General features: G+C 50.1%; 1 protein-coding gene across 1 annotated transcript; it reads left to right on the top strand.

The window, feature by feature from the left end:
* Window positions 1-3,323: 3,323 nt before the first annotated feature.
* On the top strand, window positions 3,324-9,326 carry LOC133356838 (lysozyme C-1/C-2-like). Its single transcript, XM_061574556.1, has 4 exons — window positions 3,324-3,584; window positions 4,800-4,955; window positions 6,507-6,582; window positions 8,241-9,326. The coding sequence occupies exons 1-4, from the start codon at window positions 3,443-3,445 to the stop codon at window positions 8,305-8,307; spliced, it is 441 nt and encodes a 146-aa protein (XP_061430540.1). The 5' UTR covers window positions 3,324-3,442; the 3' UTR covers window positions 8,308-9,326.
* Window positions 9,327-15,466: the final 6,140 nt, after the last annotated feature.

The following is a 15,466-nucleotide window of genomic DNA, read 5'->3' as shown; positions in this document are numbered from 1 at the left end:
TGCATTCCCTGTACTTATACTTGTAGCCATAATCCACAATCCGGGTGGACCTATCTTTTTTAACATGCACAATTACAAGCATGGCTTCCTAACAAGTAAACTAGCACAGCCTACAGATGTTCTATGCATCTTACATCTATTCCTTTCGAACAAACACTTGCAATGGCCTAGGTCAGCGTCACATCAGAAGACAGCACAATGTTAGAACACCCAAGAAACATTAAACAAAAATAAAGATAGCTTTCAATAACAAATCAGTGCATTCTCTGATAGCCTATCAGATGTATAGGCCTATAACGCAGAACTTTGACAGTCAGACTCAGTTATTAACTCGTTAAGCTCAGTCAAACTGAAGTACTTCTTCTTGGTGAAAATCTGAAAAAATGCTAGTTCCCTTGGGACTATGTCTTCCAAAAGGTCATGTAGTACATCTGGTGGGTACCCAGACTCAAAATGAAAGTTATTTAATTTATCAGTCAATGGACACGACCGCTTTACGCCAAAGCAATGAGTAACATTTTGGATTTTCTCTCAGTTTGCACATGCAAACTATGTTCCTTCTTTGTCCGAGGTGGAAACACTCCGGTCCGCACTTCGTGTGTCTGGTACTCTAAAGAATGTCCAAGACAAAATCTACAGATGTACGGCCCCGTGAAACTTTCAACTAGTCCACTGATAGAATGTGCACCGAGATTGTCAGCTACAACACAATGTACTGTCCCTTTAATGTTTTTTCCAACACTGGAAATGAAAATCCCTTCCTGTTCTAGAATGACAAGATCCTTCAAGAGTGGTTCCAAAACTGTTCGGTATTCAAACTGTTTGACATCAACAGCTTTGCAAAGTAAAGCTAGGTGTATTGACGTTAATGCAGATTGCAACTTTGTTGGAACATTTGCCAAAACCCAATAAACAGCTGTTATTTTGTGTTTTTTTCTCGAAGTTCCTAGTGGGTTACACACCTCAAAGTCGTCAACGTAAAGGATTATAGACAGTCTTGTTTCTTCCCCAGCATAAAATACATTTTGCTTGAAGCATTTTCCATCAAAAATTTACTTCATATATCCAGTACTATTCGATTTTCTGGATAAAATTATTTCTGCAATGTCTTTATTCTTCAAGACTTCCTGCAAAGTCTGGAGAATAGGCACATATTGAAAGGTCTTGTTCTTTTCAGTATCAATAATATATTCAATGCTATCAACACACTGGAAATGCACCTTAAAATACTTTCTTCTCTTAAAAGCCGAACCAAGCGGACCACCTGCTCCAAGTGTTGTACCAATGGGATGGAAGTTGCACAACTGCTCTGACAATTCAGTTATGATGGCCTGGTCAACAATGTATGTATTCACCTTCAATGTTGAATCTAGTATGTTTCTAACAACAGCAACTGATACTGAAGATGAAATGAACTGAAGGTCTTCAACCAAGGCATCAATGCACTTCACTGAGGCATTATAGATGGTTTCTAGCTTCAGCAGAAGTAAGCCAATTCTTTGAAGAACTAAGTATGATGCACTTTCCTGATCACAATCTAAACTAGTGCCCTCACCATCACTGGCCTCTGGTAAATCAGAATGGTCAACAGTCTGATTATGGCGACTCTCATACACGTCTTTCTTAAAATCACTCAAAGAATAGGATTTGTGTCTTCTGCTTTTGTGTTTTAAAAAATGTATTGTATATATTTGTCTGAAAGCTGCATCCTTCAAATGCACAAAAGACAGTTTCGTGGCTCTTCAGATGATTTCCAATATGCTGAAAGTAGTCCTTCTCTATAGAACAACAAGCATTGCAAACTAAACATTTAAAAGCAGAGATGTTTCCTGACCGTAGACTTTCTTCATCTGAATGGTATCTGGACAAATGTGTGCGAAGGGCACTCTGCGTTTTAAATGTGCAAGGGGAACTGTCATATAGGCATGGCTGGGATTGCCCACGACCAAATGTTGCGTGTTGTCTGTAATGCTTTAGTAGATATCCCTTTGTGGCAGACAAAGACTTGCAGATCTTACACTTCCATTCCATAAGCAAAAACCTGAGGCAGAAAAAGGTCCATGTATCAGATGCAAGGCCACCAGGTCTCTAATCACATGAGGACAATAGAATCACATTTACAAGATAATTCTTTATTATTTTTAATATTCAAATTTTCATGCTCAAATTTAGCACATCAACTTCTTGTCACTCACATCATCTAGCTAGCTAGCAACTACACAACAAGCTAGCCACAACGTAAAGGTGACGCTAACTGACTGGTGGAAAGCTAGCTAACGTTAGCATACTGTACGTACATCAACACTAAGATATAATATACTGGAGGTGTAACGGCAGGTACAGGCCTTTTGGTTCGGTACATGCTGTGATCCGAATGAATATAGTCTAGTTTTAATCACGCACGTTGCTTTTTCGTGTGCGGAACAAAAATTATAGTCTCGTGCTTTTAGTCGAATCAGACTGACTTCCAAAGGTCTAACGTTGTGCTAGTTAATTCTGATATACGTTACAGCCAGTTAAATTGGCATGCTGGTAACATGCAGTAACAAAAAACAATGTTCAACTGCTACCACACCTTTGTTAAAAAATTGTTCGCTAAAATAATTAAACATGTCTTACCTTTGGGAGAACGGCGGTCCCTGAAACGTGTCTGTGGAAGAAGATGGTTGACATGCACGTGGCGCGAAAAAATGCCTCGAGTTGGGGCAGAAGTGTAACGTTATTAAATTCAAAAACCTCCCGATTAGTAAAATTAATCAATTTTTTGCATTTTGACTTTCCTGATAAAATACAATTAAATTCCACTTAGTTATTGATGGCTGATTTTATTCGAACAAAACTGAGTAAAATACAATTAATAACTAATACAAATGTGTTGAATTCAGCTCGATGTGATTCTAAACTACACATAGTCATTATGTTTATGTATAGGTTACTCTTATATATTTACTAAACATTAATTAACCCCAGTCTCGGTTTTTACAGTGTATTACGTCAACAGAATTTTGGGGCGAGTGCTGTTGACGACCAACTATGGGCGACGACATGGCAGCCGAAGGGGCGGGTGGCCACCACCGCGCTCGCCCGCCTTTGTCTCCCCAGTGGCGATGTTTTACGCATCGCACCAGGTACTCGTTTCAGACTGAGTCGTTCTAGAGGGAGGCCACGGGGTCGATTTGAGATAATCGTCACTGGGTTGGTGGCCGTGAGCTAGAAACATGAACTCGGGGTCACCAGGGTTCGTAGCGCAGTGCAGCGCTAACCACTGCACCACCGCTCGTCCCCCACGCCCACACGCAAGCCACGACTTGTCGGCGAGCAGTTCCGGGGATGTGAGCGGTGGTGGTGGGAGGCTATAAAAGCCGGGTGCGGGCTGAACAGCGAGAGGCAGAACGAGAGCGGAGAGTGGCCGTGGTGGAGAAAACAAAAATAATCTCTCGCGATGTCGTTTCGCTCGTTCGCGATGTTCGTGCTGGTGGCGTCTCTCTGCGTCGTTCCCCGCACGCGTGCCAAAGTGTTCGCACGATGCGAGCTCGCGAAGGCCCTGTACGACATGGGAGTGAGGAAACCCAGCCTGGCCGACTGTGAGAGCTTCACCCACACACCTCCACTACCAACATTCCGAGTCAGAGACGGGCGTTGATAGAGGATCTGGGGTTGTTTTGTGGTGGTTGTTGTTGTTGCTGTTCTGACGGTCGCCATCAAAATCCCAGGTTTTTTTTGTTCAATCTGCCACCAGTGTTATCGTTGTTTTCGGCCTCACTTTTGCACGTCACGTCGGGCAGTTGCATTCGTTTGGTTGAGATGGTAATTGTGTGGGACGGTAATCGACTGCGATGGTAATTGAATGGTCCACAATGCAGTGTGCCAGCACCATTGAATAATTATGCCTTTTCAATGTAAATGCGTTTATTAATTAGCAGTAAATACGTTGTGATCATTGAAGGGATTTGCCTTGCTCAGTAGCCACTATTCGTGGAACTTTTCAAGGGCCAATTTATAAACTAAACTATGATATTAAGTTTACCAGCGAAGGCCGACTGAGATTTGTAGCTCTTTTTCAGAAGCGACCTGCCCACAGATGATAGTTGAACGAAGTGGCTTATTGTGTGTACATTTATGGCAGCGAAATACTCTAAACACGTGATGTTGATTCTAAACGTGGAGGGGAAACCCGAAGGATCCCGGAGAAAACTCCTCTCGACAACGGGGAGAGAACGAGACACGCAAACTCCACATATACAGGCGTCACCCAGCCACTCACCCACTCGCTCGCTCACCCACCCACTCGCCCACCCACTCGCTCACCACGGGTGAGTTAGAGAGATACTCTCACGGCCAGATTTCGCAGCGAACCAGATCAGAGATCAGACGGTCGCCCGCAGTCCGTGCGTGACACGGGGCAGCGGGTCTCTCCCACGCGCTGTGTGGAAGCTCACCCCTGGGGAGGGTGTTGTGGTTCAGTCGCTGGCGGCGGTGGTGGTTAGCGGTTAGCGCTACGCTGCGCTAGGAACCCGACGACCCGAGTTCGATTCCCGCTCACGGCCAACACCGGTGGTTATCTGAATCGATCCTGGGCCTCTCCTAGGTCGACTCAACCTCAAATGAGTTATTGGCGCGGTGTGTAGACATCGCCACTGTGGAGACAAAGGCGGCCGGGCGTGGTGCAGGCCACCCACCCCCTCGTGTGCCACGGTGCCGGCCTTGGTAGGCGCTGCTGCTCGCTAACCGCACCTCGCCCCCACCAGTCTGCTAAAGGCTATGCGTGGCGGGGGGTGATGTTTGTGTTTGGTGCCCAGGGGTGTGTTTGGCTGAGGCCGAGAGCGGATACAGCACGGTGGCCATACACCCCAACCCCAACGGCTCCACCGACTACGGCATCTTCCAGATCAACAGCAAGTGGTGGTGCGACAACGGCACCAAGGGGCACAACGCGTGCCAAGTCAAGTGCTCCGGTGACGTCCTCCTGCAGTCGTCATCATCGCCATTGTCTTCATTACCGTCATCATAATCGTCATAATCGCCATTGTCTTCATTACCGTCATCAGAATCGTCATCATTGTCATTGTCTTCATTACCGTCATCATAATCGTCATCATCGCCATTGTCTTCATTACCGTCATCATAATCGTCATCGCCATTGTCTTCATTACCGTCATCATCATCGTCATCATTGCCATTGTCTTCATTACCGTCATCATAATCGTCATCATTGTCATTGTCTTCATTACCGTTATTATAATCGTCATCATCGCCATTGTCTTCATTACCGTCATCATAATCGTCATCATCGCCATTATACTCGTCATTGTCTTCATTATCGCCATAATCATCGCCATCGTCGTCGGTCACAGTCTACTCCTCACTCTGGCTCCTCTCTGAGTGGACTCTCTCTCTGCTCTCCCCCTGCTCTGCGTGGCTTTCCTCCGTGCCCTCTGATCCTCTCGTACCTCGGCCAGATCACGGCGCCGTGTGCCCGGCGCTCGGCCCCACACGCTGCTACTGATACTCCTGCTGTTATGGAGTGACTCGTGCAGCCAGCTATGGCTGCAATGTTTGGTCGTACATGTTATTTATATCGTTTATTGTTAAATTTGAATCACAGTTCCTATGGTCACTGTTACATTGTTTTTATAGCTTTATTTTGGTGATTTTGAAAACGTTTTGGTTTAGCCATGTTTGTTTGTTGAAGTACAGAGTTAGCCTGATAACTTTAATGTAAATCGTATTATGGTTGTTATTGTTTAACTTGCATGCCACTGGGATTTTTGCACACAGCGTTGATATACGGTGCTTTTTCTGGAAGACTTTGCTGTTTTTTCCTGGATTTTTCTGTTGCGCGTAGTCACTTTAAGATGTTTCTTGTTCATGTTTTTGTTTGTTGCGGTTGCATCCGATTCATGAGCCGAATGGCTCACAGGGCTATACCTAATACATCAAACTGAAAACTGAAAAGTCGGCACCAACACCGCCGCAACGAGCTGATCTCACCGCTCCGTCTCCACCGTCGATGCCTTCTCAGACGCGTTCTCTATTCCTTGGCTGCCACTCCGTTATTGTCCTTGACCACAGGCCACGTGACGTGTCCTGTCGAAGCCCTCTTGATGTGCTATGAAGGCCCGTTTCCTGAAACGTCTATTATGTTGAGAAATGTAATGTAGCTTTATTTGTGAGTCTAGGGTTAGATGTGTGAGTGTATGGGTCTCTGTGCGAGGAGTCTGTGTCCGTTTAATCCATGGCTTTCTGTGTGAGTCTGTGTTTCTATGTGAGTCTTATGTGTCTGTGTAAGTCTATGGGTCTCTACTTCAGTCGATGGTTCTCTGTGTAAGTCTATGGGTCTCTATGTGAGTTTATGGTGACCAGGCTGAGACCACCATCTCACTGCCGGTGTAATCACCGTCAGCGCCGAACACCCGCGTTGGAACCCAGGGGCTCAGCGGTGCCACTCTCCGCATCTCTGCCACCGCTCTGCTGCTTCTTCTCAATGTCGTCGCTGTTGTTCACAGAGCTCCTTGAGGACTACATCACGAAGTCCGTCGCCTGCGCCAAGTTGATTGTCCAGCAGAAGGGACTGAATACCTGGTGAGTAGCCACGACGCACACAGCAGCAGGACACGGCACGGGTCACCAAGAATCGGCATCATCGTCATCGGGATCATCGTCATCTGCATCGGCAGCTTCGCCAGCATCATCCACATCGGCATCATGCTCGTCATCATCAGCGGAATCATAATCATCAGCGTCGTCATCATCGGCGTTATCAGCCAAATCATTGTCGGCATCATTATCAGCGTCATCATCTGCACGATCATTAGCAGCGTCAAGGTGGCATGGTGGTTCACTTGTTACCATAAGACCACAAATTATCTAAGTTCAATTCCCTGCCACGGCTAACATCAGTGACGAGTGATATCTGAACCAGTCCTCGCACTGACCAGGGTGGTGAAGTATGGTCAAAGAACCCCGCATGACTCAATGCGACGTTAGGATGTCTTCATACAGCAGTGGATTGACAAAGGGCTGTACATGTATTAGTGTGTGCATGTGAGTGAATAAACCGTGAGTTTGAGTTGTGTGTAGAGGCCGACCAAAACTCAATTTCTGGTTTCGGCCGAAACCGAAAGTAAACCGAAAGTAAAAAATTGACTTTCTTCCGAAACCGAAACTACGCCGAAAGAGGCCATTTTCCAACTTTTGGCGCCGAAACCGGATGTCGGTCGGCCTCTAGTTGTGATACAACACTGGGTAGTCTCAGGGAGCTTCCCGCGCGATAACGGACTTGCATCGCATGTCAACGCCATTGCAAGGGGGCACCCCCAGTAGCAGCTGTCCCTGTGAGGCACCAGGTGGATTCAGCACCGGGCGCTCTGAGCGGGTATCGGTCTGCCAGTCGAGGGGGGTGGTAGCTGCTGCTGTGGGATCTCAAAGGAGTCATTTGCGGTGCGACTTTTGTTTTAAATGTGGACCATGACACCAGCGCACACTAACGCACTGCGAGTGACTTTGACGGCGCTTCGTAGTGTAATAAGGGTCGTTGAAGCGACTTCTGGAATCCGGTCTTCATTCACTTTTCATTACAGCATTCCTTCACGCTGCTGACAGGCAGCGTGAGAGGGATAGAGAGAGAGAGACACACGTGCAGCCACGTGGCAACTTGGACCCCCGCTCTTGCGTGGCCTCCTCCGCCGTTCGTTGCAGTTCTGACCACGTGTTGTTCGTCTCCACCCCTATTTAATACCCGGCTCACGTGGTACGTTTCCACCAATCCTGGTTAGCCTCTATGGAATCTTCCAGACTCCATCGTAGGCTCCCGGGACCACGCCCCTGACTCATCTCCCCATTGGCTGTGGCCAAAGCCAGCAGAACCAATCCTCTGCTTACAGCTGTCACCTTTCCATTACGTCAGGGCCACGCCCCTAGGCTTCCCCCCATTGGCTATGGACCAGGACCGGCAGAGCCACTCATCGTGAGGAGTTGTGATTTGTCAGTGAGCCGGATATATCCTCACATTACAGTAGTATTGTCAGGGGTTAATCCACACCGCAGTGTTAACCATGGTGACCTCCCGCATTCGAAGCACGACTCTTTGCAACCAGCGGCTGGGCCACTACGCACTACTAACTGACTGAACGGACTAGGGGTGACTGAACGGACTGGCTGAGTGAACGAACTGACCCAGAGCGAGCGAGCGAACGAACGGGATGAACTAACGAACGAACGGCTGCTCCCTTCCGTTGCAGGTATGGCTGGAAGTCGAAGTGTAAGGGCAAGGACGTGTCGGTGTACCTGAAGGACTGTAAGCTCTAGCCGTGACGCCGCAGGAGGAGGAGGAGGAGACGGGGGCTCTGGCCGGGGGACGCCGCTCGCCCAACGTTGCTGCTGGGTTCATCTTGGCTCGCTCCGAGCTTGCTTTCAAACACAAACAGACCGAGACAAAAACGGAAACATTGCATTGATCACGCCACGGGATATTGACGAAGCCGATCAGAATGATGTCATCTGACAATCTATAGCGCGGGTAATCGGAATATAAATGTTTAGTGGAAGGAATCCGATGAGCTGTGAAGCTATTTGATCACCGATGTCCAGTCGAGGCACGGGGTCAGAACAACGAGCAATGCAAACTCACGATAGGAGTGCACAGTATAAGAAAAGTAAACAAATAACTTGAGCAATACATACAAAGAAAACTAAACTTTTTTGAGGTAAGGCGTGTGCTCAGAGGCCTATGGACGTCGCGGTGGCGAGATGTTAACTACCTCGCCTGGTATACAGGAGGTCGTAGGTTCGATCCACGACCCTGACGCCCGTTGTTGTATATTTGCGCATCTTTCTCCCGGTGGTGGCATGTATTTTTCTCACGCCTTTTAGAGTATTTGGCTTTTATACATTTCCACATGATGATGATGATGACAAATAAGCCACTTCGTAGGGCTATCATTTGTGATGGCCAGGTCGCTTCTGAAAATAAAAAAAACTAATTTTTACCGAGTAAAGTAAAACAAATGATTTGGTCCCCTGGTGCTAATTACGACGTCACCCGCCACTGCTTTACACTGATCATTGGGGCATCGTCTATTATCGAATGATAACATCCACGTACACACACACACAGCCAGCCCTTGGGGTCTATCCACTACTTTACCATGCTTGTTAATGCAACCAGCACTATAGCACCTGTTATGCACCCATGCACAAGCACTGTCCGGTCTGTATAATATAAAATTGTGTTTTTTTATATCTACTGCTTAAGAAGATAATTTTCTAATTGCGTGCGTTCATTATGTCGCCGTAACTACCAATAAACCAATCGCATGTCGCTATGAGCAATGCCTTTCTGGTCAGCCTCGTTCTCCTTCGTACCGACAAAGGTACCGCTGCACCATCCGTGCCACCGGAGCGGAGGACGCGACGCGTCGGTAGAGAAAGAGAGAGAGAAACTTTGACTTTTAAACAACTTTTATTGCCGCCAGCAGCAACAGCACTGGAGGCGATTTCGATATGAAATACACAAAGTCACCAGCAAACAAATGAAAGTAAACGCTACAAATCCACTCGCTAAGGCGCTAAAAGCACCGCGCACAACACAAAAGAAAAGTCACGTGGTGGTGGTCATTGCGCATGCCATGGGGACGAGCGAGCGCTTCAGAAGGTGAACACGAGGGTGCTGTCCATGCTGGTACAGAGGGCTTGTCCGGCTCCCCAGCGTTCGAAGAAGACGTGCACATCACCGACATGTATGTGGTACATGGCGTGCTCTAGCCGGAGCCGCGCCTTAAGCAGGCCCCTGAACACTGGAAGCACAGATCAGCCGTCAGTGTCACCTTCCAGCATCTTTTTCCTCGTTCTGTACACCGCCATCTTCACCTGAGCACAGGCGAAGTTGGCGAGGTCATGGCGCTTGTTAGCCAGGTAAGGCACCAGCCCATATACGAAGCTGCTGCTGTAGAAGAGCACCCCCAGTTTCCTGAAGATGTCTCCCAAAAAGCGGAACATTGGTTTGAGCCGCTGGCAGGGTAGGTACTGGTGGGGTAGATCCTCCCTGGCACCGCAGGAAATGCACAAGTCTGTTACCCCTGGCGAGATTCGGCTGAGCCACACGTCCGATGGCAACGTGCAGTATGCCAACCTCCACTAGAGGTCACCGCAGCGTTTGGCTACGGGAGACTTGTACATTTGTTTCCACTGAGGGGCGGCCGCAATGAGGGGAGAGAAATGGTCTCTCCATTTTGTGTCTGGTAGGTCGGCCAGGTCCCGGGAATGCAGCGCCTTGACACGGCACGTGTAGAGCGTTGTGTTTGGGGCACTCTTGAGTGGTACGTTCCTGCAGCCTTGCAGCTTCAGTAGCTTGCCAGAGTTGCTGTGGCCAGGAGAAGCAAAACTCCGGGAAAGAGGAGGGGGGCCGCCACCATCCCCCGGTGCCTCCAGCTTCAGGCGCAGCTCCTTCATGGTGTGGAGCGACGTCCCGCAGCAGCTTCTTTCCCGGCGAGCGTGAAGCGGATTCCCGCGGTGCTAGCGATCTCAGCTGCGGTCTTCCACTTGGGCTGGTGGGCCTGTGTGGGGGCCGTTGGCCCCCGGGGTCCCTCCCGCCTGCATCCCCTATTCCGTTGATGTTACCCCACCTCCCTATTACCCGCTACGGTTTCGCCGGCATTCGAACGCGACGCCCCTACTGTTACAGCCTCGCGCCGCGCTCCCACGCTGCGAGCATACGTGCGCACAGCATCATCAATCAAACGCCACACTCCCCCTCTTTACACCGCTACGTACAGCTCTCGCACACTGCGAGCGTGTGCCCGTCTATAGCCCTGTGCGGCACGTTACCAATGCGCATCCGTATCCGACACGTAACGAACGTATGCGCACTCACGCACACAGCTCTCCGCGGCACTCACTCACCACTGAATACTCGCGTTATGATCGCGCAGTGAACACACGAGACACCCACTCTCGCACCGCTCTGCGCAGCGCTCCCCCGAGGCGAGCCGCAGCACTACAGAACCACTGTGTACACACGCTCACCCACGCGCTCAGCTCCGCGCAGCGCTCACTCATGTGGCGAACCACTGTGTACACACGCACACCCGCGCGCTCAGCTCCGCGCAGCGCTCACTCACCTGGCGAATCACTGTGTACACCCGCGCACCCACACGCTCACACTGCTCGACAAGATCACGTGAGGCCACGCTTCGCTATTAATGATTTATTATCTGTTACCTGGTAATTGATGATAAATCAGTGAGTCGACGAGGCTGGCCTGTTCCACTAAACCTGTACCTATTCCCTATCTATCGGCTATTATCCTACTTCACCTCCCCACTCACCGTCAAGTGTCCACGGCGGTCCACTGATCCTTGTGCTAACAGCGTACCTCGGTGCGTCGCACGGACGTCCGGGTCGCTGGCTGGAGCTGCTGCTGGTCCTCTGGCGCTGGAGACAAGAAGCGATTTCCCCTTTGCGCCCCCTATTTATCCTCCCTACCTCAAAGGGATACGGCTCTGAACAATGGGCTCGCGCCCCTCTGGCACACGCACGGCGGTTCCGGTGATCTCCTCCTCGCAGCGTACCGCGGTGTAAATCCTAATTAATCCCTTACCCTCCCTAACAATGGGGCCTGTGCGCTCAAGCACGCGCACCGCGGTTCCGGGCGCCTGTGATATGCTAATCAATGTGCGGCGTTGCGCAGCGCAAATTCCAATCAATCCCTTTCTCACGCAGGCCCCCATTATTGAAGTTCATGCGGCGGTGTCCATCACCACGGCCCGCTGCTGAAGTTAAGCGCGGAGCTTCCGCATGTCCCCACCACCTGCCCTATCAATTGCGCACCCTAAACTACGCTGCCCCGTCTCTCCTCTGCCTGTCTCGTCGACCCGTGGGGGTGTGTGTGGGGGGAATGCGCCTCAACCGCGGTGGCCGAATGCCCCACGCCGCGACCATACCATATTAAGGTCGGTCGCAGCGCCGCGGCGCAACGTAGCATCGGGGGAGGTCGTCCAATTTCCTGATCGCCGGAAACCATGAGAGTTAATCCCGATAAGGGTTTCTCGGATAAAAACCGGTCGATCAGGTGATCTCCCCTTCCAGCTCTATGGGTGGGGGAAAATGCGTGCGGGTGTGTTCATGTGAGGTGAGGTGAGGGGGAGGAAGGGTTGGCTCCGTTGCTTGGTGGTGGCGAGGCCGCAGATGGGGCGCCTGCTGAACGGCTTCATGGTGGCGGCATCACACCTGCACGAGGTGGAAAACTGTCCGCAGCCCTGCTGATGTGAGGCGTAGAGCCAGGGTCCTCTCTGCTCTGACTCCCTGTAAGAGGCCGTTGCAAAACAAGGGGCTCGTTCAGGAACTGCGCGAGGTCGTAAGGAGCACGCATTCTGCTCCACTCGAAGCTCTGCCACGCGTCCAAGAGGCTCTGGTGATAACCTGGCAGCCTCGTGTAGTCGACAGGCTCAGGTCCATCAGGAAGAGCTCCTTTCTATACCCCAGGCACCCCCCTGCATTCCTCAGCAGGGCGAGGGCCGGCGACTTCCAGGGTAGCTCCTTCCGGTCATACAGCAGCTGCCTGACTGCCATGAGCCTGAAACTCATGATCCTGGCGGCGACGTCCACCAGACTCTGGCTGCCCTCGCTCACCGGCAGGCAGAGAACGCCCGACCTGAGCCAGTGCTTCCCGTGCCAGACGAAGTGCGCGAGTGAGCGGTTGACTCCGGTGAGTAGCCAAGTAGGAGGCTGGAAGGCCTTGATCTTGTGCCACAGCACGGATTCTGCCAGGGTCTTAGCGACAAGCACTCGGCCCCTGAAGGACATCTGCGGAGCGAGGCGTGCCCATGTCAGTAATTTAGCCTTGATTGTGTTGGCCAGCTCGGTCCAGTTGTTCAGTGCGACGTGTGGTTTCCCCAGGTAACCCCCCAGGTACTTGACTCCATCGTCCCGCCAATTGAATCCTCCTGGGAGGAGCACAGAGCGAAAGCCGCCTCGCGACCCCAAACACAGCGGGGGCCTCGCACTTGGCCCAGTTGACCCTGGCGGAGGAGGCCCTCTCGTACACTGCAACCGCCTGCAGAGGTGTAGCTAGAATATTTTGCGCCCGGGGACGAACTATAAAATTGGCGACCCCCCCCCCCCCCCCCCCGTTTAATCACATTTTCCTATTACATCGAATAAGGAATAACAATTTTAATTTTAATGAAACATTGTAATTAAAAAAGCAAATTTATAGAAATTATATTACATGGCTCACTCAGTCACTGTCGTAGACTGGTTGACATAGTCTACAAAAGATGAATTTTTCTTGATTTCACTGTCGCAAACTGGTCAATCACGTAATCAAAATCTGTTTTTTCCAATGTTTCTCTTTCAACGCTAAGAAGAGCAAGATCACTGAGACGATCTTGTCCCATTGAAGCACGCAAATACGACAAAATAAGTTTCAATTTGCTGAACTACCGCTCACAGCTTGCAATAAAAACTGCTATTGTTAATAAAATTTGCAGTGAAATTCGCAAATTCGGAAATATGTCGTCTCCATAAAACACAATAAAACCAAGAAGATCCAAAGGAGTTTCTGGTAGAACTTCATTCCGGTTACTGAGCAGCATTTTGCAATCTCCAATTTCTGTGAAAAGTTCGTGGCCATTGATGTCGGTGTCATAGAAATTTCCAAAATCTGTGCAATTTCGACGAATTGCATCGATATCTGTGTCGGATAGAAGAGTTTTGACGTCCAGCAGAAATCCAAATTTTGTGTTCAGGTCGTTTAGTCGTAAAAACCGTGTTGACATCTCCTGTTGAAGTCGATAAAATACACTCTTCATAACAGCGCACAATTTCTTCTTCTGCTGAAAGTCCTGCATCTCTTGCCAGTTCTCCTGGCATCTTCCGATGTCGCCTAATTCTTCTGTCCACATCGATCCCCCAGGCTGTGCATCTTGTTTTGGCGTTTTCTACAGCAACTTGGCTCAAATCATCACGATGCTTGACAAATGCATGCTTCAAAGATTCAAGATCAGTTGCTGTTTCCTTGAAATTCATAGTAGGATCCTGTAAGCGCTTCTGAACACGATCATTTTTTCCAAGAATGACATTCCAGAAATGTAATAAAACTATGAAGTTAAATTTTAATACGCATGCCTGCAACTGTTCTGCATCACTTCTGGTTTCAGGCGTCATAGTTACGTCCTCCGATAATTTGTCTAGCAGCCCTACTAGTTCATCCAGTGCTTCACAGATAGCTTTAACAGCTTCTGATCGTGCACTCCAGCGTGTTTCAGGCCGTCGTAGTTTCCGCCACCAAAAAACAGGCCAGTGACTAAGGCTGAAAGACTGCGCCTTTCTGTTGTTTGGGACGTTCTTCCATGTAAGTTCTTAATAGGCGCGCGTACCAAAATGTAATTACATGACATGTAGGCTGTTTGTGGCGGGATATATAAACTTTTAGGTTGAGGTGTAGATTTGTGCAGTAGTTTCAGGCTGCCGCGCCCGCTGCAATAAGTTATAATGTAACGTTGTAAGCCTCATTTTGGCGCCCCTTTACCTTGGCGCCCGGGGACACATGTACCCCCCTGCCCCCCCTAGCTATGCCTCTGACCGCCTGGCAGAGCGCGGAGACATCGTGCGCATTGTTGAGCACGACGCATCACGTCGTCGTCTGCGTAGGCCGAGAGCCTGAGGACCGCGTTCTCAGGTCCCGGGACCTTGAGGCCAGACACATGTCGTCTCAGGTGGCGTAGCAGTGGCTCGATGGACAGGGTGTACAGCAGCCCCGAGAGGGGGCATCCCTGTCTGACCCCCTCGTCACAGGGAAAGGGGCGTCAAGCTGCTGGTTGATCTCGAAGAGGCTGGATGTGCCCCGTGTACAGGAGCCTGGCGTGCGAGATGAAGGCCTGGCGGAAGCAGAGCGACCTTAGGAGTTTGTCCTAAGTACTCGTGGCTCACCCCTGCCAAAGGCCTTCTCCTGATCCAAGAAGAGGAGGCCCAAGTCCACGTTGTGCGCTTCTGCAAGGGAGATTACGTCTCTGACCGTACCGATGTTGTCGTATATGCACCGTCCAGGGATGCAATACGACTGTTCCGGCAGGATCAGCTGACCCAGCACTATCTTGAGACGGTTTGCCAGCACCTTGGAGAAGATTTTGTAGTCAGCGCACAAGAGGGAGACGGGTCGCCAGTTCTTGACGAGGTGCAGGTCCCTCTTCTTGGGTAGCAGGGAGACCACTGCTCTCCTGCAGCTCTGTGGGAGTTCACCCTTCTGCAGGCCTCTCCGTCAACAATTGTAGTAGTGGAGGGCCAAGCTCATCCCAGAAGGCCGCATAAAACTCAAACAGACAGAGAGAGAGACAGAGAGAGGAAAGGGGAGAGAGAGAGGAGAACGGATGGAGAAGGAGGGGAGGGCTCTGGGGAGACGAGGAGAGGGCGGAGGAAGAGGCAGCAGCAGCTGCTGCTGTAGGGAGCAGGAGGAGCGGACATTTGTGAC

This window comes from Lethenteron reissneri, chromosome 55, assembly GCF_015708825.2.
Source record: "Lethenteron reissneri isolate LAM-NWPU_2019-01 chromosome 55, ASM1570882v1, whole genome shotgun sequence".
In the NCBI taxonomy this organism is placed as follows: domain Eukaryota; kingdom Metazoa; phylum Chordata; class Hyperoartia; order Petromyzontiformes; family Petromyzontidae; genus Lethenteron; species Lethenteron reissneri.
Note: the sequence above shows the minus strand (reverse complement) of the source record. Positions and strands in the feature narration are given on the sequence as shown.

Excerpts from the sequence above, each read along its gene's own strand:
- LOC133356838 (XM_061574556.1), top strand. The coding sequence starts at position 3,443 with ATGTCGTTTCGCTCGTTCGCGATGTTCGTGCTGGTGGCGTCTCTCTGC. Across the intron at positions 4,956-6,506 it reads GTGCCAAGTCAAGTGCTCCG|AGCTCCTTGAGGACTACATC; the intron begins GTGACGTCCTCC and ends TGTTGTTCACAG. Across the intron at positions 6,583-8,240 it reads CAGAAGGGACTGAATACCTG|GTATGGCTGGAAGTCGAAGT; the intron begins GTGAGTAGCCAC and ends CTTCCGTTGCAG.